The 22,969-nt window shown below is 45.3% G+C and overlaps 1 protein-coding gene across 3 annotated transcripts; it reads right to left on the reverse strand.

Moving 5' to 3' along the window:
- ZNF772 (zinc finger protein 772) lies at positions 1–22,954 on the reverse strand. 3 transcript variants are annotated; one of them, XM_005219813.5, is made up of 5 exons: positions 22,875–22,954; positions 14,969–21,503; positions 11,623–11,749; positions 10,993–11,115; positions 1–10,343 (listed from the first exon to the last, which is right to left on the reverse strand). In XM_005219813.5, exons 2-5 carry the CDS (start codon positions 14,999–15,001, stop codon positions 9,196–9,198), a joined length of 1,431 nt encoding a protein of 476 aa, XP_005219870.1. In that variant the 5' UTR covers positions 15,002–21,503; positions 22,875–22,954; the 3' UTR covers positions 1–9,195. The 3 variants fall into 3 exon arrangements, with proteins under 3 accessions (XP_005219870.1, XP_059733645.1, XP_015313951.1); XM_059877662.1 differs by lacking the exon at positions 14,969–21,503 and having other exon boundaries at positions 22,755–22,940; XM_015458465.3 differs by lacking the exon at positions 10,993–11,115 and having other exon boundaries at positions 14,969–22,940.
- Between the last annotated feature and the right edge of the window lie 15 nt (positions 22,955–22,969).

Consider the following 22,969-nt stretch of genomic DNA (forward strand, 5'->3'; position numbering starts at 1 on the left):
TTGATGGTTTCTGTCACTTTATTTTTCATATGGATGTTATCTTAGAGCATTTTGTTGAAAACATTGTTGGCAATTTTATTGAAAATAGACAGTACAGGTGTGGGTCTGTTTCTGTCCTCTATATATTTTTATTGTCTAGCCTTTCATCAATATTATACTTTTGTTAGTAAAGCTCTCTAACAATTCTATAATTGATTCTTAAAATCAGACTAAAACCTTTAAAATTTGTGTTCTTTCCAAAATTTGAATATTTTAGGTTTTTTGAATTTTCATATGAATTTTAGAATCATTTTGTCAATTTCTACCAAAGTCACTGGGCATTTGATAGCTGTGTGAACCAACAGCACAATTACAGGAGAATAAATTAAAATATTAAGTCCTTAGGTCCAGAAACATGGTTATGTCTCAGTGAAGTTTTGTGAATTTGCTTTGTAGTTGTTGAATGTATTTTCTTTCGTAAATTCCTATATATTTCATATATTGATGCTACAATAAGCAGTATAGTTTTTCAACTTCCAAACATTTATTGTATATTGACTTTTTATCCTGTAACCTTGACTAATCAATTAGATCTTATTTTTTTTTAATATATAGTAAAGGGTTTTCTAAATAAATAATCATGTCATCTGTGAATAATGGCTACTTTGGGTCTTCCTTTACAATTTGCGCATCATTTATTCTCTTTAATTTTCCTGTGTCACCAGAACAGACTCTCAGTGCAACATTACATAGAAGCTGTGAGAGTGGACATTCCTCCTTATTCCTGGTATTGGGGGAAAACACCCAAACTTTCCCCATTAAATGTAATGTCAGCTTTCGGTCTCTAACGCTACCATATATTGGTTCTGACATCAATTTTCTGATGCTAACTACCCAGAGTTTGTGTCGGTCTCCACATCTTTAAGGGTTCAGTCCTCCACAAGAAAGTCCTCCTCACTTCAGAAAGGAGTTTCAAGTCACAGGGCCCAACTGCACTTCTGGCCAGCTGGCTATAATTCCAGGAGTTCTCATGATCCCCTCAGGTTCAAGAATTGGCTAGAATGGCTCAGAGGACTTACTAAGAGTGCTATACCTATGATTCCAGTTTTGTTATCAAGAATACAGCTCAGGAACAGCCAATGGAATGAATGCAAGGGAAAGGTATGGGCAGGTCCCAGGTGTGAAGTTTCCATGACCTGTCTCTGGGGAGTACAGACATACCACTCTCCTGCACATCAATATGTTCACCAACCAGAAGCCCCATCCAGTCTTGTCCATCCAGTGTTTGGATCAGAATTTGATTACACAGACACAACTGACTAGATCATGGTCACATGCCGGAACAAAACATCTAGATCCTCTTCTCTCCCCACAGGTCTGTCTGGCTCAGTTTCAAACTTTTAATCATACACTTGGTCTTTCTGGTAACCAGTGTGCATCCTCAAACTTTCTAGGGGCTTATCAAGAGTCACTCCATTAGCACCAGAAAGACTCCTATCATACCAGGAATTTCATGATTTCTCAAGCTCTGTGACAGGAACCTGGGACAAAGACCAGATATATTCATTATACCATACCTTCTAGTTAATACGGATTAAATTAATATATGTTCAATTGTTAAACCAATGTTGTGTGCGTGCGTGCTAAGTTGCTTCAGTCATGTCTGACTCTTTGCAACCCTTGGACTGCAGCCTGCCAGGCTCCTCTGTCCATGGGATTCTCTGGGCAAGAATACTGGAGGGGGTTGCCATGCCCTCCTCCAGGGGATCTTCACGACCTAGGGATTGAACCCGTGTTTCCTACATTGCAGGCAGATTCTTAACCGCTGAGTCACCCGGGAAGCCCCTAAACCAACCTTATATTCATGATCAATCTCACTAGGTTGTAATCATTATCAGGAGTGTAAAACTGGCTTAACAATTCAAAATATGCCATATATAAATACATACATTTAATTCTCTAAAATTTTGTTAAGGATTTTTTTTTTTTTTTTTTTTTTGCATCTACACTCACACCCTGATATATTTCATTACCTGGTTTTGCTCTTAGGGAACTAAGATCCCACATGCCACATGGCACAGTCAAAATAGAAAACAATCACACATTATCCATTATGTCTCAAAGATATCTAGTGCTATACCTTCTTTCCTTGCTTATATTTATAAACACATGATTTCTTTTTTTTTCTTTTTCCTGATGTAATTGGAGGTTTTATCAATTCTACTAATTTATTCAAAGTATCTGCTTTAGGACGATTCATACATTTTCTTGAAAAAAAAAATAAAGTACATGAAATTGATTCTTAATATACTGGAAAAAATACCAGTAACCTATCAGAGAGAGCAAATAAATGATACAAGCCCCATGGCCATCTCAGGTTTCCATGAAAGGAAGTTCCCAGGCTCTAATACAAAAGTGCTGAGACCAGGGAGACCCCCAAAATCATCCTGATATGAGAAAGAACTTACAACCTGGGCCTGCTAAGGTGTCTGGAGTTCAACAGAGCACAGGACAAAAGACAGACCTACAGAGGGTCATCTTCAAGTGTTCAGCTCAGTACAAATCTGTATATATAGGTAGGGAAGGACCAGAGGTTGAGTAAAGAAACACCCAAAAGGATTCAATGAAACAATTTCCAAGGATAATGTAGAGAACAGAATAGCACCTGTTCCAATCAGTTTAAATCAGAAACCTTAGGAAGCATACGGTAGAAAATACAGAATGACTTGTGTCTCAGCAGAGGGTGAGAAAATAGCCTTAAAATGATTGCTGCAATAATTCCACCTAAAAATGTTTGGAATCAAGATCCCCAAAGATCATACTCTTTCTAAGGAACTTAAGCATGTAAAATATCGGGAATATCTCTGGGACTTCTCTGGCGGTCCAGTGGTTGAGACTTCGCCTTCCAATGAAGGGGGTGCAGGTTTGAACCCCGGTCAGGGAGCTAAGATCCCACATGCCTCATGGTCAAAGAAAAAACAAAACAAAACATACAACAGAAACAATATTGTAACAAATTAATAAAGACTTTAAAAAAACAGTCCACATTAAAAAAAAACCTTAAAAATATATAAAGAATATCTACTGAAAAGCAGGTATTTTCAGTACACAAAAAGGCAAAGGGCTTCCCTTGTGGCTCAACTAGTAAAGAATCTGCCTGCAATGCGGGAGACCTGGGTTTGATCCCTGGGTTGGGAAGATCCCTGGAGAAGGGAATGGCTACCCACTCCAGTATTCTGGCCTGGAGAATTCCATGGACTGTATAGTCCATGGGGTCGCAAAAAGTCGGGCGTGACTAAGCGACCTTCACTCACTCAAAAAGGCAAAATGAGTATTGAATCAAAACTACACAATGTTAAGTGTGTGACAAGGTGGATTTTAGGGCAAAGAATATCACTATAGATAAAGAGGACCCCAGGCCTTGGTTGTGGCATGGGGGATCTATTCCCTGACCAGGGACTGAACCCAGGCCCCATGCATTGGGAGTACAGAGTCTAATGCCCCAGCGGCACAATCGGCTAGCGCACGGTACTTCCACAGAGTCTTAACCACTGGACCACCAGGGAAGTCCCAAGAAGGCCTTTTATTAATGCTAAAGGGGTCTGCTCATTAAGTGGACATAACAGTAGGAAACGTTTATTCACCTAATAAAAAGGCACAAAGCAAATAGAAAAATAAAAATAGAATAAAAATAAATAGCACAAAGGAAAACATGATAGAACTAAACAGAAAAATAGGAAAATCCACTTTTAGAGTCAGAGATGTCAACAACCCCATTCAAATAATTGACAGAGCAGTGCCCATCCCATGAGTAAGGACACAGAAAACTTAGACATTATTAATTACATTAACTTGAGATGACATTTGTAGAAACTCTCCACCAAACAAGAAAACAATATACATTCATTTCAAGTTAACGTGAAATGCAGGATAACCCATATTCTGGGCCATAAATCAAATACCTATAAATGAAAATAATTCAAGTCATAATATGTATACTTTGACTATAATGAATTAAATTAGAAATCAATTACCAAAAAGAAAAGCCCAAATAACATACTTCTAAAAGAACCATGTGTCAGAAGAAATTTAAAACGAAACTGGAAAAGGTTTAAAATAACTTAAATGAAAATACAACATATTAAGTTTTGTGGGAGGTAATTAAAGTAGTTGTTACAGGGTGGTTCTTAGTATTCAGCAACTATACTAGCAAAAAACCCAAAGGTTTCAAATGAAGGAACTCAGCTTCTATGCTAAAATGTAGCAGAAGAGAAATGAAAGATGATAAAAGCAAAAGGTAACAGTAAAGTCAAAATAAGGGAAAACAAAACAGAAAAATCAGTGAAGTCAAGTGCTCGAAGAATATCAATAAAGCAGATAAATTGCTGGTAAAGAAAAAAAATACAGACATTATCAGTATAAGAATAAGAGAGGAGGCACCACTACAGATTCTACAGGTACTAAAATAAGAGAATAGCTTGAAAATTTTGACTACTTAAAAAACTCCACGAGAGATACAAACTACCAAAGCTCACTGTATGTATAGGTGTGTGTGTGTGGCGGGGGGAGGGGGTAAATTCTATAAACCTAGGTCCACTATGGTTTCCCAAGTGGCGTTAGTGGTAAGCAATCTGCCTGCCAATTCAGGAGACGCAAGAGAGGCAAGATCCCCTGGAGAAGAAAACGGCAACCCACTCCAGTACTCTTGCCTGGAAAATCCCATGGCGGAGGGCCTGGTAGGCTACAGTCCATGGGGTCGCAAAGAGTCGGACATGACTGAGCCACTTCACTACACTACTAAGAGAGGCAAGTTCAGTCCCTGGGTTGGGAAGATCCTCTGGAGCAGGAAATGGCAACCCACTCCAGTATTCGTGCCTGGAAAATCCCGTGGACAGAGGAACCTGGTGGTCTCCAGAGGGAGAGTCGGACACGACTGAGTGACTAAGCATAGTACAGGTTCACTATGGAATTTTACAGTTAGAAACTTTTCCACAAAATAGACTCCCGGCCTACATACTTCACTGGTGAATTCTATCAAACAAGAAAGAAACACTGTCAATTCTTCACAAACTTGTCCAGAAAATTAAAGAGCAGGGGATACTTAACCAACTTATTCTGTAAACCCAACATTACGCTGATAGCAACCAAACCCAAGCATTAAAAATATCAGAGCCAAAAAAAAAAAAAAAAGAGAGAGAGAGAGACTAACAGCTCTCATGAGCATAGATACAAAAATCTTCAACAAGAAAACCAGTGTATAAAATTGAACCATGCATAAAAAGAGTAGTGCATCATGATCAAATGGGATTTACCTCAGAAATGCAAGGTTGGTTTAACTTTTTAAATCAGTCAATATAATTCCTCATTAAAAGGCTTTGCTAAGTCGCTTCAGTCATGTCCAACTCTGTGCGACCCCATGGACTGCAGCCTACCAGGCTTTTCCGTCTGTGGGATTCTCCGGGCCAGAACACTGGAGTGGGTTGCCATTTCCTCCTCCAATGCATGAAACTGGAAAGTGAAAGTGAAGTCGCTCAGTCGTGTCTGACTCTTTGCGACCCCATGGACTGCAGCCCACCAGGCTCCTCCGTCCATGGGATTTTCCAGGCAACAGTACTGGAGTGGGGTGCCATTGCCTTCTTCCTTAAAAGGCTATACACAAAGGTAAAAAAAGAAAAACCATGACTGTGGTCACCAGTATCCAAGAAATGCTCCCCCAAATACCTCCCACGTTGCATCTTACTGTTGTAAAGTGAGTCCCCTTGCACCATGTACCAGCATTAGTCTGTATTATCCATAGAGTAAGTCAGAAGCGGTGACATCACCTCCAGGTTAAGGTCATAACAGAAAGTATAGCTTTGTCCTTGTGAGTTCTCTCCTGGGTCACTTGCTTTGGAACTACTTCTCTAAAGTGGAATACTGTAAGTAAAAGTATGGATGAAAAAGAATGAACTGATACACAGAACACTGATAAATCACAAAATAATTATGCAGAGTTTAAAAAGCTAGAACCATAAAAGTACATTTTAAGTTATTCTATACTCATGAGCTCCTTATTGCCAAATTCAGACTGAAATTGAAGAAGGTAGGGAAAACCACTAGACCATTCAGGTATGATCTAAATCAAATCCCTTATGATTATACAGTGGAAGTGAGAAATAGATTTGAGGGGCTAGATCTGATAAGAGTGCCTGATGAACTATGGAGAGAGGTTCGTGACATTGTACAGGAGAAAGGGATCAAGACCATCCCCATACAAAAGAAATGCAAAAAGGCAAAAAATGGCTGTCTGGGAAGGCCTTACAAATAGCTGTGAAAAGAAGAGAAGCGAAAAGCAAAGGAGAAAAGGAAAGATATAAGCATCTGAATGCAGACTTCCAAAGAATAGCAAGAAGAGATAAGAAAGCCTTCCTCAGCGATCAATGCAAAGAAATAGAAAGAAAACAACAGAATGGGAAAGACTAGAGATCTCTTCAAGAAAATTAGAGATACCAAGGGAGCATTTCATGCAAAGATGGGCTCGATAAAGGACAGAAATGGTAAGGACCTAACAGAAGCACAAGATATTAAGAAGAGGTGGCAAGAATACACAGAAGAACTGTACAAAAAAGATCTTCACGACCAAGATAATCATGATGGTGTGATCACTGACCTAGAGCCAGACATCCTGGAATGGGAAGTCAAGTGGGCCTTAGAAAGCATCACTACGAACAAAGCTAGTGGAGGTGATGGAATTCCAGTTGAGCTACTTCAAATCCCGAAAGATGATGCTGTGAAAGTGCTGCACTCAATATGCCAGCAAATTTGGAAACTCAGCAGTGGCCACAGGACTGCAAAAGGTCAGTTTTCATTCCAATCCCAAAGAAAGGCAATGCCAAAGAATGCTCAAACTACCGCACAATTGCACTCATCTCACACGCTAGTAAAGTAATGCTCAAAATTATCCAAGCCAGGCTTCAGCAACACGTGAACTGTGAACTTCCAGATGCTCAAGCTGGTTTTAGAAAAGGCAGAGGAAGCAGAGATCAAATTGCCAACATCCGCTGGATCATAGAAAAAGCAAGAGAGTTCCAGAAAAACATCTATTTCTGCTTTATTGACTATGCCAAAGTCTTTGACTGTGTGGATCACAATAAACTGTGGAAAATTCTGAAAGAGGTGGGAATACCAGACCACCTGACCTGCCTCTTGAGAAACCTATATGCAGGTCAGGAAGCAAAAGTTAGAACTGGACATGGAACAACAGACTGGTTCCAAATAGGAAAAGGAATATGTCAAGGCTGGATATTGTCACCCTGCTTATTTAACTTATATGCAGAGTACATCATGAGAAAGGCTGGGCTGGAAGAAGCACACGCAGGAATCAGGATTGCTGGGAGAAATATCAATAACCTCAGATATGCAGATGTCACCACCCTTATGGCAGAAAGTGAAGAGGAACTGAAAAGCCCCTTGATGAAAGTGAAAGTGGAGAGTGAAAAAGTTGGCTTAAAGCTCAACATTCAGAAAATGAAGATCATGGCATCTGGTCCCATCACTTCATGGCAAATAGATGGGGAAACAGTGGAAACAGTGTCAGACTTTATTTTTTGGGGCTCCAAAATCACTGCAGATGGTGACTGCAGCCATGAAATTAAAAGACGGTTACTTCTTGGAAGAAAAGTTATGACCAACCTAGATAGCATATTGAAAAGCAGAGACATTACTTTGCCAACAAAGGTCCGTCTAGTCAAGGCTATGGTTTTTCCACTGGTCATGTATGGATGTGAGAGTTGGCCTGTGTAGAAAGCTGAGCACTAAAGAATTGATGCTTTTGAACTGTGGTGTTGGAGAAGACTCTTGAGAGTCCCTTGGACTGCAAGGAGATCCAACCAGTCCATTCTGAAGGAGATCAGCCCTGGGTGTTCTTTGGAAGGAATGATGCTAAGGCTGAAACTCCAGTACTTTGGCCACCTCATGCGAAGAGTTGACTCATTGGAAAAGACTCTGATGCTGGGAGGGATTGGGGGCAGGAGAAGGGGACGACAGAGGATGAGATGGCTGGATGGCATCACTGATTCGATGGACTTGAGTCTGAGTGAACTCTGAGAGTTGGTGATGGACAGGGAGGCCTGGCGTGCTGCAATTCATGGGGTTGCAGAGTCGGACATGACTGAGCGGCTGAACTGAACTGAACTTGTCCTTGTAGGTGACAGTGACATCTGCCTACCAAATATTACCCTCCTAAATAATGTCAGGGATGCAGGCAGGTCCCAGGGAATCAAGTTCTGAAACATTCCCTAGGAACAAGGGACCCAATTCATGCTGTTCCCACATACATCAGAGGTTGACAACCTGCTCAAGAAGACCTTTGTCACACAAATCATCTCAACATACAGGACACACAATTAGGCCTGCAAAGCCTGGTACTCCTTCCCAGGAGGTCTTGAGCAGTGATGTAAATTAGGCTGAAACTAGAATAAGAGCTGTTCTTTCTTTATCCTTCTGCAAATACCACTGAGACTCAACAGTCGGCCTTCTCACACAAGCTGTTCATTCTTTCAGGCTGGCAAGCCCAATTCTGTTCTCAACTCAACCCACAGAGTGAACAAAATTCCCAGGAGAAAAGATAGCTTAGAAACTAAGGCATGTGTTGCAAAACCAGAACAATATGAGGCAGACAATTTCCAGGTCAGGTGACTTGGGGGCTGGTCAAACTCATCACGAGGCTCACAAGAGACCAACAGTCTGAAACATGGACATCTCTGCAGGCAACCAGCAGAACTAAGTTGCATTCTTCTGACCGAAAATGGGTCACACCCATGCTTCCACCAGTAGGGAGCAGGAAGGAGTGAGGATCATCAATAGGGTCAGGCTACCGATGGTGCCCTCTAGGGAAGACAGGAAGAGCAGAGATTTTGCCCACCAAAGCATCTGGGGTGACATATGCACAATGTGGGGCCCTGCTGTTGCACAGATGTATGGCTTCTTTCAGACACTGGCAGTGACACGCTTTTGGCAAGCATGCAGAGACCTTTCACAGTGGCCAAGGCATGTTATGAAGTACAATACTGCCCCAGAACGCTTCCCACAGAGCTGGTACACAGAAGAATCTCCTCAGGGTGGGAGTTCAAACACGAGGCTCATCTTCTAGCTTATAGCTATTCACGAAGGCTCCTCTCGGAGCCTCTCTCTGGTGTCACTCACTATGTTGAATAAGACAGAGTATTGCCTGCTCTCCTAAGGCCTTTCTCCAGCATGAACCTTCCAATGTCTGATGAGGGAAGCCCTTTGCCTGAAGGCTTTCCCACACTCACTGCATTTATACGGCCTTTCTCCAGTGTGGATTCTAAGGTGCTGCATAAGCACATGTTTGTGGCTAAAGGCTTTTCCACACTCACTGCACACATACGGCTTCTCACCATTGTGAACTCTCTGGTGGGCAATAAGATCGGAGCTTTGGCTGAAAAACTTCCCACATGCAATGCACTCATAAGGCCGTGCCCCGGTATGAACACTCCAGTGCTTAATGAGTCTGTATTTGTGGCCAAAGTATTTCCCACATTCGCTGCACTCATAAGGTCTTTCTCCGGTGTGGATACTCTCGTGCTGAACAAGCGTGGATTTGTGACTGTAGGCTTTCCCACATTCGCTGCACTTGTAAGGCCGTGCTCCAGTGTGGACTCTCTGGTGTACAATGAGATTAGAGCTATGATTAAAAACTTTCCCACATATGCCACACTCATAAGGCATTTCTCCAGTGTGGATCCTCTGGTGCTGTGCAAGTATGGGTTTGCGGCTAAAGGTTTTCCCACATTCGCTGCACTTGTAAGGCCTCTCTCCAGTGTGGACTCTCTGGTGCTGAACAAGTGAGTCTTTGCGGCTGAAGGCCTTCCCACATTCGCTGCACTCATAATGCTTCTGTCCACTGTGAAAGACCTCTGCACAGTGGGTGTCACTCTGTGGCTTCCACTTGCTAAGAGGGTAATGCTGCTGAAACATGCTTGAGCTGGTTGGGAAGTCCTCACAACCCTCCCCGGTGGTAAAAGGTGTCTCTGACGACTGGACAGGGCAGCTGCTCACAAGAAGGGCCCTGTGCACGTCCCTCCTGTGGGGTTTCTCTCCACTGTGCTGATTGTGGAGGGGGAAGTTTGCACTGAACCACAGCTGTTTCCCACATGCTACACACAAGTATGGTTTCTGCCCAGGACGTGTTTCCTGGTGCTCAGCCATGTGCAGAACATCTCTCAAGATCGGGCCACATGTCTCACAGGGGTGAGCCTTCTGGGAAGACGGAATCGTCTTAGGAATCATGCCCTTAGACACTCTTTTTATAGAAATGCTCTGCTCAAAACGGATCTCATCGTCCTCCATTCCATGCCAACAACCTGAAAGCAGACAAATGCTGGTAAAGTACACAGTGACACTGGTGGGAAGGGGCAGTTATTACAAATGTGCGTTTATCAAAACTAAGACTGAGGTCTGCCATCAGGACAAAAGGTCAGGGTGCAAGTTGAGTAAAGGGCTGCTCCACAGTCTTTGGCATCTAAAGGTCACAGGTTGGAAGTGGCTTTGATGGGGAGAGGACTGATCTGATGATCTGATGATCTGATGAACAGCCCAGAAAGAGCCAGGGTCCCCAATGAAATTATCCACAAATGCACTGTAGGAAGGCCTTGGCGGCTGGGGAGACATGCAGAAGAGTGTGTTTACTAAACAGCTACAAATGAATAGAATAGCTGGTACTTAAGAATTATCTGAAGGATGTGCACCTCTCATGACACACACAGCATATAAGCCAGTGTTGGAGAGCAGTACAGAGGAAGCAGTGGAGAGGAACAGCTGAGATGTGGGCAGAGGTGATGAACTGCCAAAGGCCAAAGGTCACAGCATAAAAGGTAAGTGGGTAAACAGGGCAGTAAAGACAGGAATGAGGTGTGGGCAGTGGCCTTGGCACTTAAACCACTGTGGGCACTGAGAGGCTGGAGAGTGACCAGAACCCAGCCTGACATCACACTTTCCCCAGCTCCCACTCACCAGGGCTACCTGCACTCTGAGCCTCTCTGGTCAGGGCTGGAATTGTGTTGGCCCAGTCAGAGACCCAGGGCTCCCTGCCCAGCTCCTGTGGGGAAACCCCATGGGACATGGAAGATGCATATCCTAAGGAAAAGACAGGACAGGTAAATGGCCAGGTGTGGGTGACCCACCCTTCAGAAAAGAAACCTAAATATGAAAATATCTCTGAAGTATTGTCTTGCAGGAATAGCCTAGTGGTCCCAACAAGTAGTGATTGTACTGGGTCCTTGGGATTCCTGATACAGGTAGGCTATGAGAAATGTCAGCTAGAGGAAGGGGACACAATCTGGGGCACAGGAGTGCCATGAATCTGGACAGAGGCACCCAGTCAGGGAGAGGACAAACCAGACATGATCCACTGGGTGACAACTGGACACTTCACGCCTGCATTCCTCCATGCAAGCCTTCAGGGCAGCAGGTCGTGGGAGCACTCAGAAACCAGAAGTGCTAGAGCCCACAGTTCACACCTGGCACCCATGGTACCTACTCCAGGGAACCAGGGCGGTGGTGGTACTGCCTATGGTTCTGATTCAGGAAACAGGGAAGGGGGAGAGCCTAGTCCAGGCACTGCAGGGGACAAGAGGGCCTTACCCAGTGAGGCCATCAGTGCAAAGTTCTCCAGCATCACTTCGCGGTACAGGAGCCTCTGAGCCTCATCAAGCAGCCCCCACTCCTCCTGGGAGAAGGACACGAACACGTCCTCAAAGGTCACATTCCCCTGCCACAATGGGGAGAGCAGTCTGTGAGCAGTCTCCTTCCCAAGGATCCCATCTGCCGCCACAGAACTCCCCTGACCATTCCTTCCCACCCAGCTCCTCAGCTCAGAGCAAACACCAGCACCAGGTGCCATATACGTCTGCTCTCTCCTCAGGGTCCCGTTGGTCACTGTGTCCACCCACAGCAACAACAGGCAGGTGGGGCAGAAAGGCCTGTCTAAACTCTGGGGCTGGTATGGCGTACGAGACCCCCACCCACCTCCTTCCAGGCAGTTCTTTGAAAGTTGCTAAAATCATGATTACCAGACAACCAAAGTTAGGCTCATCTTTATTCCTTAAGCCCCTCAAATCAGGGCCCAAGTGCCATCAATTCACACTCCTTTTCCACATGCACATTGCTCTTCTAGATCACTCTACTTTGCCAACAAAGGTCCGTATAGTCAAGGCTATGGTTTTTCCTGTGGTCATGTATGGATGTGAGAGTTGGACTGTGAAGAAGGCTGAGCACTGAAGAATTGACGCTTTTGAACTGTGGTGTTGGAGAAGACTCTTGAGAGTCCCTTGGACTGCAAGGAGATCCAACCCGTCCATTCTGAAGGAGATCAGCCCTGGGATTTCTTTGGAAGGAATGATGCTAAAGCTGAAACTCCAGTACTTTGGCCACCTCAGGCGAAGAGTTGACTCATTGGAAAGAACTCTGATGCTGGGAGGGATTGGGAGCAGGAGGAGAAGGGGACAACAGAGGATGGGATGGCTGGATGGCATCGCTGACTCGATGGACGTTGAGTCTCAGTGAACTCCGGGAGTTGGTGATGGACAGGGAGGCCTGGCGTGCTGCGATTCATGGGGTCGCAAAGAGTCGGGCACGACTGAGCGACTGATCTGATCTGATCTGATCACAACTCTGGCCGCTTACCCAGTTATTGGCTTCCACCATCATCTTCCTAGCTCATTAACTGGCCCCCAGAGAGCAGAGCCTGCTGGGTAACGTAGTTCACATGCCGCCAAACCTTGAGGAAATCAACAGGTTAGGTGCGGAGCTGGCGTACAGCCATTTGCAGGCACCTGTTACTGAGTAACCGTTACCAGGAAACCATTCCCGGGAGACTGCAGGAGGGTGTTGCAGCCTGGAGCAGAGACGAGCACCTTGCCTCATGACTCCAGGGTGCGGCAAACTGCACTCTCTTGACTGTTCTAGTAAGTATGCCAAACGGACATTCTTCGGGTGGGACGTGCTCTCTGCTGCGCTTCACTGCCTGCCCCTGAGTCCGTCCCCATGGAAACAAAACAAGATATTCCTAATCAACAGCAGAACCATAACTTTACTCCCTCTTTACGGTGCGCTGATCAAACTCCCCAGTATAGCTATTCCCTAATGATCTCATGTGACTTCTGCCAATAAAAGGGCGGGCTGAAAGGAGCCATTTTGTCTTCCTGTCATGGAGCGCAGGAGGGTCCCCTGACTCCCCGGTTGCCAAATTATATGTGTCTGTTTTTTCCTCACATGCTCACTGTATCAGGTCTTTCTCACCCTCTGTGCCAGACGCGGCAGGATGGTACTGTTGTGGTGCTGGAGTTTCCCCCTTGTAAACCTGTGTACATGCCATCTTCTACTTTTTGGATGTCTCTCTCCTGAACCCCTCCATATAACTTCAGCCCCGTGTCCAGCAGCTCATTGGATATCTCAAGGGTTCTCTGGCACATCTCAGACTCTCCACGTGGCCACAAATAAACTACTGATACCCATATGCAGAGTTCCTTCTACCACTAACTTGCCCACGTCAGCTGATGGCGCTTCTACCCTTCTGACTGATATGGCCTAACACCTTGGGGCTGTCTCTTTCTTACACAGAAAATCTGACCCAATCACTTCTCCCGTCTACACAGCGACCCCTCTGGCCCAACCATTTATTCTAACTCGCCTGGAATACAGAAGCAGCCTTCTCCCGTCCTTCTCCTCACCTCTATCCTAATTCCCTCAACCCTCACCACATAGCCTGTTCTCCACTTGGAATTCAGAATCGTCTTTGTTGCTGTTTAGTCACTAAGCTGTGCCCAACTCTTTGCGACCGCATGGATGGTAGCCCGCCAGGCTACTCTGTCCATGGGATTTCCCAGGCAAGAACACTGGAGTGGATTGCCATTTCCTTCTCTAAGGGATCTTCCCAGCCCAGGGATCAAACATGGCGTCTACAGGGAAGCTGTGAGAACCCAGATCAGATCACCTCGCTCCTCTGCTCCACATCTGCCATGGCTACACCACCCTCAGAACAGAGGCCTGGCTGCTCAGTTGGCCATTTCAGGCCTGACTCCTGCTACCAGACTTGGTGATGATCTGTAGTTTTTTTTTTTTTTAATTCCGAATTCAATCTCACCATCAGGTATGCTGGTTCCTGTGCCTGGAACAAACTGCCACGCCTTATTTCAATGGTCACCAGGAGTCAGTGTCCTGCATTATAACCCCTGGACTGGACTGAGAACTCTGAGGTTGGTGTTTCTCAGGAGTCCTCAGACTCAAGAGCTGCGAGAGTGCAAGGTAACGCGTTCTATGAAACCACAATCCTGGGGCCCTGATGGGTGAAGGTGAAGGTGAAGGTGGAATTGATGAGAGACTGGACATCCTTGTCTCACTGTATAAATCCCACAATTACTTCTGAGATTGGGGAACCTGTAGATACAGGGAAACTGAGAGAGAAGCAACCACGATCTAGCCCCAAGAGAGCCTCGGGCCTCTCTCCTGCTGCTGCTCGGCCATAAGGACCTGGAGCTGAGTCTACCCTGTGTGCCCCAGTCCACTAGGCCATCTAACAACTGCGTGGCCTTGGACCATCTCTCAACATTTCTATGCTCCACTGTCCTCTCTCTCACGTCAAGTTTCTTCACACCTGGACAGTCTACATAAACCATCAGATACGGTCTCTGTTTAGAACCTTCCGTGCTCCCATCACCTTCAGAACGAAGGCACAGCGGCTCAGACCCTCTGATCTTTTCAGACACCAAAGACTCAGACTCGAGGTTTCCCAAATGCTCTGCACATTCCGGCCCCAACTTCTGTAACGTTCTGTCATCCCATCACGCGGGCTGTCAGAAAAGTCCGCCCAAGAGCGCCCCTACGGTCGGGACACAGGGCCCAGAGCTGCGGGGCTCTGAGGCTTCCCTCATTCGAGGCTTCAGGATTCAGAGACGGAGGTCGAGGGAGGACCCGGGGGCGCAGCACCCACCTGCGCCGGGTCCGTCAGCACCGCGGCCGCCATCGGCACCTGCGGACTGGGGAAGGCGAGTGGCTGCAGAGCGACAGGTGCTAGGTCCTGGGCTCCGGCGGCCGGGTCACCCGATCAGTGCCACTACCAATCCTCAGGTCCGCCTCTGTTTAGGGCAACAACGCCTCTCACGTTTTCCCCATCGCGTCACCCAGTGTGTGACGTAGCCTTCTGGATACGGATCTGGTGGACTAATCCGAAAGCAAACAATATGTCCGCCCAAAACGGGAACAGGAAGTCCCACCCAGGCATCGTCCCTATGAACGGAAATTCCCCTTCCGTGGGGCCTCATTGGCCCAGAGCTGCCGAGGCTCCTGGGTAATGTAGTTACCACAGCACCAACGATGAAGTGGGGGCATTGGCGCCACCTGCAGGTCACAAGTGGAGCTACCTACCTAACGCCGCCTAGAAAAGGTTTCTGTAAGTTTGAGGATTAGGCTGAGTTTTGGATCATGGAAAAAGCAAGAGTTCCAGAAAAACATCTATTTCTGCTTTATTGACTATGCCAAAGCCTTTGACTGTGTGGATCACAATAAACTGTGGAAAATTCTGAAAGAGATGGGAATACCAGACCACCTGACCTTCTTGAGAAACCTATATGCAGGTCAGGAAGCAACAGTTAGAACTGGACGTGGAACAACAGACTGGTTCCAAATAAGGAGTACGTCAAGGCTGTATATTGTCACCCTGCTTGTTTAACTTATATGCAGAGTACATCATATGAAATGCTGGGCTGGAAGAAGCACACGCTGGAATCAAGATTGCCGGGACAAATATCAATAACCTCAGATATGCAGATGACACCACCCTTATGGTAGAAAGTGAAGAGGAACTGAAAAGCCTCTTGATGAGAGTGAAAGGGCAGAGTGAAAAAGTTGGCTTAAAGCTCAACATTCAGAAAACGAAGATCATGGCATCTGGTCCCATCACTTCATGGGAAATAGATGGGGAAACAGTGGAAACAGTGTCAGCCTTTATTTTTTGGGCTCCAAAATCACCATAGATGGTGACTGCAGCCATGAAATTAAAAGATGCTTACTCCTTGGGAGGAAAATTATGACCAATCTAGATAGCATATTCAAAAGCAGAGACATTACTTTGCCAACAAAGGTCTGTCTAGTCAAGGCTATGGTTTTTCCTGTGGTCATGTATGGATGTGAGAGTTGGACTGTGAAGAAAGCTGAGAGCCAAAAAACTGATGCTTTGAACTGTCGTGCTGGAGAAGACTCTTGAGAGTCCCTTGGACTGCAAGGAGATCCAACCAGGACATTCTGAAGGAGATCAACCCTGGGATTTCTTTGGAAGGACTTATGCTAAAGCTGAAACTCCAGTACTTTGGCCACCTGATGTGCAGAGTTGACTCATTGGAAAAGACTGATGCTGGGAGGGATTGAGGGCAGGAGGATAAGGGGATGACAGAGGATGAGATGGCTGGATGGCATCACTGACTAGATGGACATGAGTTTGAGTGAACTCCGGGAGTTGGTGATGGACAGGGAGGCCTCAGTTCAGTTCAGTTCAGTCACTCAGTCGTGTCCGACTCTTCATAACCCCATGAATCGGAGCACGCCAGGCCTCCCTGTACATCACAAACTCCCGGAGTTCACTCAGACTCAAGTCCATCGAGTCAGTGATGTCATCCAGCCATCTCATCCTCTGTCGTCCCCTTCTCCTCCTACCCTCAATCCCTCCTAGCATCAGAGTCTTTTCCAATGAGTCAACTCTTTGAGTGAGGTGGCCAAAGTATTGGAGTTTCAGCTTTAGCATCATTCCTTCCAAAGAAAGCCCAGGGCTGATCTCCTTCAGAATGGACTGGTTGGATCTCCTTGCAGTCCAAGGGACTCTCAAGAGTCTTCTCCAACACCACAGTTCAAAAGCATCAATTCTTCAGCGTTCAGCTTTCTTCACAGTCCAACTCTCACATCCATACATGACCACTGGAAAAACCATAGCCTTGACCAAACGGACCTTTGTTGGCAAAGTAATGTCTCTGCTTTTGAATATGCTATCTAGGTTGGTCATAACTTTTCTTCCAAGGAGTAGGTGTCTTTTAATTTCATGGCTGCAGTCACCATCTATGGTGATTTTGGAGCCCCCCAAAATAAAGTCTGACACTGTTTCCACTGTTTCCCCATCTACTTCCCATGAAGTGATGGGACCAGATGCCATGATCTTCGTTTTCTGAATGTTGAGTTTTAAGCCACCTTTTTCACTCTCTTTCACCTTCATCAAGAGGTTTTTTAGTTCTCTTCACTTTCTGCCATAAGGGTGGTGTCATCTGCATATCTGAGGTTATTGATATTTCTCCTGGCAATCTTGATTCCAGCTTGTGTTTCTTCCAGTCCAGCGTTTCTCATGATGTCCTCTGCATATAAGTTAAATAAGCAGGGTGACAATATACAGCCTTGATGTACTCCTTTTCCTATTTGGAACCAGTCTGTTGTTCCACGTCCAGTTCTAACTGTTGCCTCCTGACCTGCATACAAATTTCTCAAGAGGCAGATCAGGTGGTCTGGTATTCCCATCTTTCAGAATTTTCCACAGTTTTTTGTGATCCAAACAGGCAAAGGCTTTGGTATAGTCAATAAAGGAGAAATAGATGTTTTTCTGGAACTCTCTTGCTTTTTCTATGATCCAGCGGATGTTGGCAATTTGGTCCTTTTCTAAAACCAGCTTGAGCAACTGGAATTTCACGGTTCACATATTGCTGAAGCCTGGCTTGGAGAATTTTGAGCACTACTTTACTAGTGTGTGAGATTAGTGCAATTGTGCGGTAGTTTGAGCATTCTTTGGCACTGCCTTTCTTTGGGAGGCCTGGTGTGCTGCAATTCATGGGATTGCAAAGAGACACAACTGAGCAACTGGACCGAACTGACTGAAGGTATGGGAAAGTCATTTTGGCTTATACAATAATTTAACTTGAACTTTAGGTTAACCAAAACTGCCTGTGTGTGGCTTATCAAATATGCACTGCACATCTGCATTAGTTTTAAAGAAAAAAACACACTGACCAGAAGTAAAGACTGTCCATTTTTGAGATAAAGATAAAAACATCTCCCCTTCCTGGGATGCCAAAGCTAGTACTCCTTTGATGATAAAATTCCTTTGCTAGGTGCCAAGGCCATATTGAGTAGTGCATGTGCTGGTATGGTTTTTGGTTTGCTTTTGTTTTTTGGGATCTTTGACTATGTCATCGCCTACATTCAGTCTTTGCTTCATCACCAAGTTTTTGATATTGGGCATCGCACTGGCAAAGGAAACTTGGTAACATATAATTGGTTCACTCTAAGGAAACCACTTTCTTGTGGTTCTCAAGATCCTCTTTAAGTGCTTCAAGAGAATGAAAGACTGGAGCACCAGCTGCGCAGGGACATTGAAATGCAAGCCCATCTACAATAAGGATGCTCTCTGGATGACCGTCTGGCAGAGCCCCTCACTACTACTCCACCGTCATCTCTGCAGCTCCGTTACTCAGTGCAAGTCTGTGTGACCCACTAACAGTGAGGCCAAATTGTACCAAAACGTAGGAGTTTGGAGCAGTGAAAGGTTCACTGCAGAGACAGGTAAGGAGATGGATTCCTCATACCCCAAACCCCGGACTCCTAAAAGTTTTAAGGAAAACTGAAAAGTGAGGGAGGGGTGTGGTTAGTTGTATTGGGTAGAAAGACATGAGCGGGGATGAGGGGAGGCCTGGCTGAAAGGGATGCAAGCTGATCTCTAAACTCCATCCCAGACACACCCAGGAGAGCTCACATATATGCTACAAAATAACTGCAGAGACTTTTCAACTGCTACACATGTACCCTAGGCACACGGTGGATACAAAATGACCACAGGAGCTCTCTCTAACCTTGGCCAGTTAGGCAGTTAGGAGCTGATACAGGGTTTGTGAATATTCTACATCTAATTATCATAGGTGGAACTATGGGGAGATATAAACAACTTAGCCTGCTTGTATATAATTTATAATTGTCAATCAGCCTTGAGTGTATGTCCATTTGTATTCCCTTTCATTGATTTGTGGTGGGTACAAGCCCCACATTGCACAGGACATAACCAAAAGGAGGAGTTGCTGTTGTTCTCAGCCTTTCTTCCAAGGAGCAAGTGTCGTTTAATTTCATGGCTGCAGTCATCAACTGCAGTGATTCTGGAGCCCCCGAAAAATAAAGTCTGTCACTGTTTCCATTGTTCAGTTCAGTTCAGTCAGTTGCTCAGTCGTGTCTGGCTCTGCGACCCCATGAACCGCAGCACGCCAGGCCTCCCTGTCCATCACCAACTCCTGGGGTTCACCCAAACTCATGTTCATTGAGTTGGTGATGCCATCCAACCATCTCATCCTCTGTTGTCCCCTTCTCCTCTTGCCTTCAATCTTTCTCAGCATCAGGGTCTTTTCAAATGAGTCAGCTCTTTGCATCAGGTGGCGAAAGTACTGGAGTTTCAGCTTCAACATCAGTCCTTCCGTTATCAACTCATCTATTTGCCATGAAGTGATGGGACCAGATGCCATGATCTTAATTTTTTGAATGTTGAGTTTCAAGCCAGCTTTTTCACTTTCTTCTTTCACTTTCATCAAGAGGCTCTTTAGTTCCTCTTTGCTTTCTGCTATAGAGTGGTGTCATTTACATATCTGAGGTTATTGATATTTCTCCTGTCAACCTTGATTCCAGCTTGTGCTTCATCCAGCCTGGCATTTCACATCTTGTACTCTTTATATAAATTAAATAAATGGGGGCAAGGGTGGCAGGGGTGGGAAACAATATACAGCCTTGATGTACTCCTTTCCCAATTTGGAACCAGTCTGATGTTCCTTGTCTGGTTCTATTGGTTCTTCACCTTCATACAGGTTTCTCAGGAGGCAGGTAAGATGGTCTGGTATTCCCATCTTTTAAGAATTTTCCACAGTCTGTTGTGATCCACACGGTCAAAGGCTTTAGCATAGTCAGTGAAGCAGAAGTACATGTTTTTCTGGAATTCTCTTGCTTTTTCTATGATCCAACGGATGTTGGCAATTTGATCTCTCATTCCTCTGCCTTTACTAAATCCAGCTTGAACATCTGGGAGTTCTCACTTCACACACTGTTGAAGTCTAGCTTGGAGAATTTTGAGCATTACTTTGCTAGCATGTGAAATAAGTGCAATTTTGTGGTAGTTTGAACATTCTTTGGCATTGCCCTTCTTTGGGATTGGATTAAAAACTGACCTCTTTTAAGTCCTGTGGCCACTGCTGAGTTTTCCAAATGTGCTGGCATATTGAGTGTAGCACTTTCACAGCATCATTTTTTAAGATTTGAAATAGTTCAACTTTGAAAAGACCCTGATGCTGGGAAAGATTGAGGGCAGGAGGATAAGGGGACGACAGAGGATGAGATGGTTGGATGGCATCACCGACTCAAAGGATGAGAGTTTGAATAAACTCTGGGATTTGGTGATGGACAGGGGGGCCTGGCGTGCTGCAGTCCATGGGGTCGCAAAGAGTTGTACATGACTGAGTGACTGAACTGAACTGAACTGGAATTCCTTCACCTCCACTAGCTTTGTTTGTAGTGATGCTTCCTAAGGCCTACTTGACTTTGCATTCCAGGATGTCTGGGTCTAGGTGATTGATCACACCATCACGGTTATCTGGGTCATTAAGACTTTTTTTTTTTTTTTTTTTTGGGTATAGTTCTGTGTATTCTTGCCACCTCTCCTTAATGTCTTCTACTTCTGTTAGGTCCATACTGTTTATGTCCTTTGTTGTGCCCTTCTTTGCATGAAAATGTTGCCTTGGTATCTCTAATTTTCTTGAAGAGTTCTCTAGTCTTCCCATTCTATTGTTTTCCTCTATTTCTTTGCATTATTCACTTAACGAAGTCTTTCTTATCTCTCCTTGCTATTCTTTGGAACTCTGCACTGAAATGGGTGTATTTTTCCTTTTCTCCTTTACCTTTAGCTTATCTTCTTTTCTCAGCTGTATGTAAGTCCTCCTCAGGCAATCATTTTGCCTTTTTTCATTTATTTTTCTTGGGGATGGTTTTGATCACTGCCTCCTGTACAATGTTACAAACCCCCGTCCATAGTTCTTCAGGCACTCTATCAGATCTAATTCCTTGAATATATTTGTCACTTCCACTGTATAATGGTAAGGGATTTGACTTAGGTCATACTTGAATGGCCTAGTGGTTTTCCATACTTTCTTCAATTTAAGTCTCAATTTGGCAATAAGGAATTCTTGATCTGAGCCACAGTCAGCTTCCAGTCTTGTCTTTGCTGACTGTATAGAGCTTCTCCATCTATGGCTGCAAAGAATATAATCAATCTGATTTTGGTATTGACCATCTGGTGATGTCCATGTGTAGAGTCATCTCTTGTGTTGTTGGAAGAGGGTGTTTGCTATGACCAATGTGTTCTCTTGGGAAAGCTGTTAGCCTTTGCCCTGTTTCATTTTGTACTCCAAGGCCAAATTTGCCTGTTACTCCAGGTACCTCTTGACTTCCTATTTTTGCATTCCAGTCCCCTATGATGAAAAGGACATTTTTTTGTGTGTTAGTTCTAGAAGGAAATGGCAACCCACTCCAGTGTTCTTGCCTGGAGAATCCCAGGGATGGGGGAGCCTGGTGGCTGCCGTCTATGGGGGCACACAGAGTCGGCCACGACTGAAGTAACTTAGCAGAAGCAGCTAGGTGTCATAGGCCTTTATAGAACCATTCAACTTCAGCTTCTTCGGCATTAGTGGTTGGGGCATAGACTTGGATTCTGTGATACTGAATGGTTTGCCTTGAAAATGAACCAAGATCATTCTTTCATTTTTGAGATTGCACCCAAGTGCTGCATTTCAAACTCTTTTGTTGACTATAAGGGCTACTCCATTTCTTTTAAGGGCTTCTTTCCCACAGCAGTAGATATAATGGTCATCTGAATTAAGTTTGTCCATTCCAGTCCATTTTAGTTCACTGATGCCTAAAAAGGAGAAGACTGGAAGTATAAAAGGGGAAAGCCAAGAGGGCTTGACTGGAAGGATGAGGAGGACTCCTTTGGGAGTGTGAAACTAATAAAAAAATCTCTCTGAGCCTGAACCAGGCTGTAACTTGTCCTACACCTTTCGGTCCATTGCTCCAAATTTTGTTGTGATGAGACAAGAATTGAGGAAGAGAAATAAACCAACCTGACAGTTGTTGCAAAATTTTGGTTTCAGATCACTCGTTCTTGATATCAAGTCATGATCAAATGATGTTTCTATAAACGTACATCAAATGAATGTTATTCTCTGTTATGACAAGAAAGGGCAAGAGCCCAGGGCACAACTTTCACCCTCCAAGGTCTAGGTCCTGGCTGATGAGCAGAGAGTTCCTGCTTGGGCCCATAATCCTGTCAGGGAACATTCATCCTGCGCCCAACCTGGGTCCTCCTGCCAGTGCCCAGGCTGGGCAAAAGAGGCAGGTTTTAGCAGGCAGTCCACTCAAGGTCAGGTCCCCAGACTCAGCACAGCTATCATCATTGAGGGAGCCAGGTGCCCAGGACCCAGCTAGCCCTCAGGCTCCTCAGATGCCCCAACGGGAGTGGAGTGTACCTGCGTCCCAGGGTCCTGCGGACTGCAACCCATGCACACTGCTGCTGACACCAGGTCACGAAGGCAGGGATGGCAGAGAGGTTCCCCGTTGCCTCAGGACCTAGGTACCACTCAAGACCAGTGGCCCACGGTGGCAAGGGCTCTGGAGCTCCGCAGGACACGGCCCCTGCCTCCCCCTAACAGTGCCCCTCAGCTCACCTGCAGCCACAAGGCCATGAGTCCTGGAGCGTCCCCGGGAGAAAGCCACCCTCTGCCACACTCTCCACCAGAGGACCAGCACCTGGCCGGTTGGCCCAGCAGGACCTCTAACCGCCTTACCTAGGTCTGGAACTAACGGTCCCCACAGCTGTCTCGCGGTAACGGTTATGAGGTAAGGGCTATGCGGTAACTGGCCCGAGCAAACGGCTGCGCCC

This window comes from Bos taurus, chromosome 18, assembly GCF_002263795.3.
Source record: "Bos taurus isolate L1 Dominette 01449 registration number 42190680 breed Hereford chromosome 18, ARS-UCD2.0, whole genome shotgun sequence".
Lineage (NCBI taxonomy): Eukaryota > Metazoa > Chordata > Mammalia > Artiodactyla > Bovidae > Bos > Bos taurus.

Excerpts from the sequence above, each read along its gene's own strand:
- ZNF772 (XM_005219813.5), bottom strand. The coding sequence starts at position 15,001 with ATGGCGGCCGCGGTGCTGACGGACCCGGCGCAG. Across the intron at positions 11,750-14,968 it reads TGCTGACGGACCCGGCGCAG|GGGAATGTGACCTTTGAGGA; the intron begins GTGGGTGCTGCG and ends CCATTGTGGCAG. Across the intron at positions 10,344-10,992 it reads TCAGAGTGCAGGTAGCCCTG|GTTGTTGGCATGGAATGGAG; the intron begins GTGAGTGGGAGC and ends GTCTGCTTTCAG.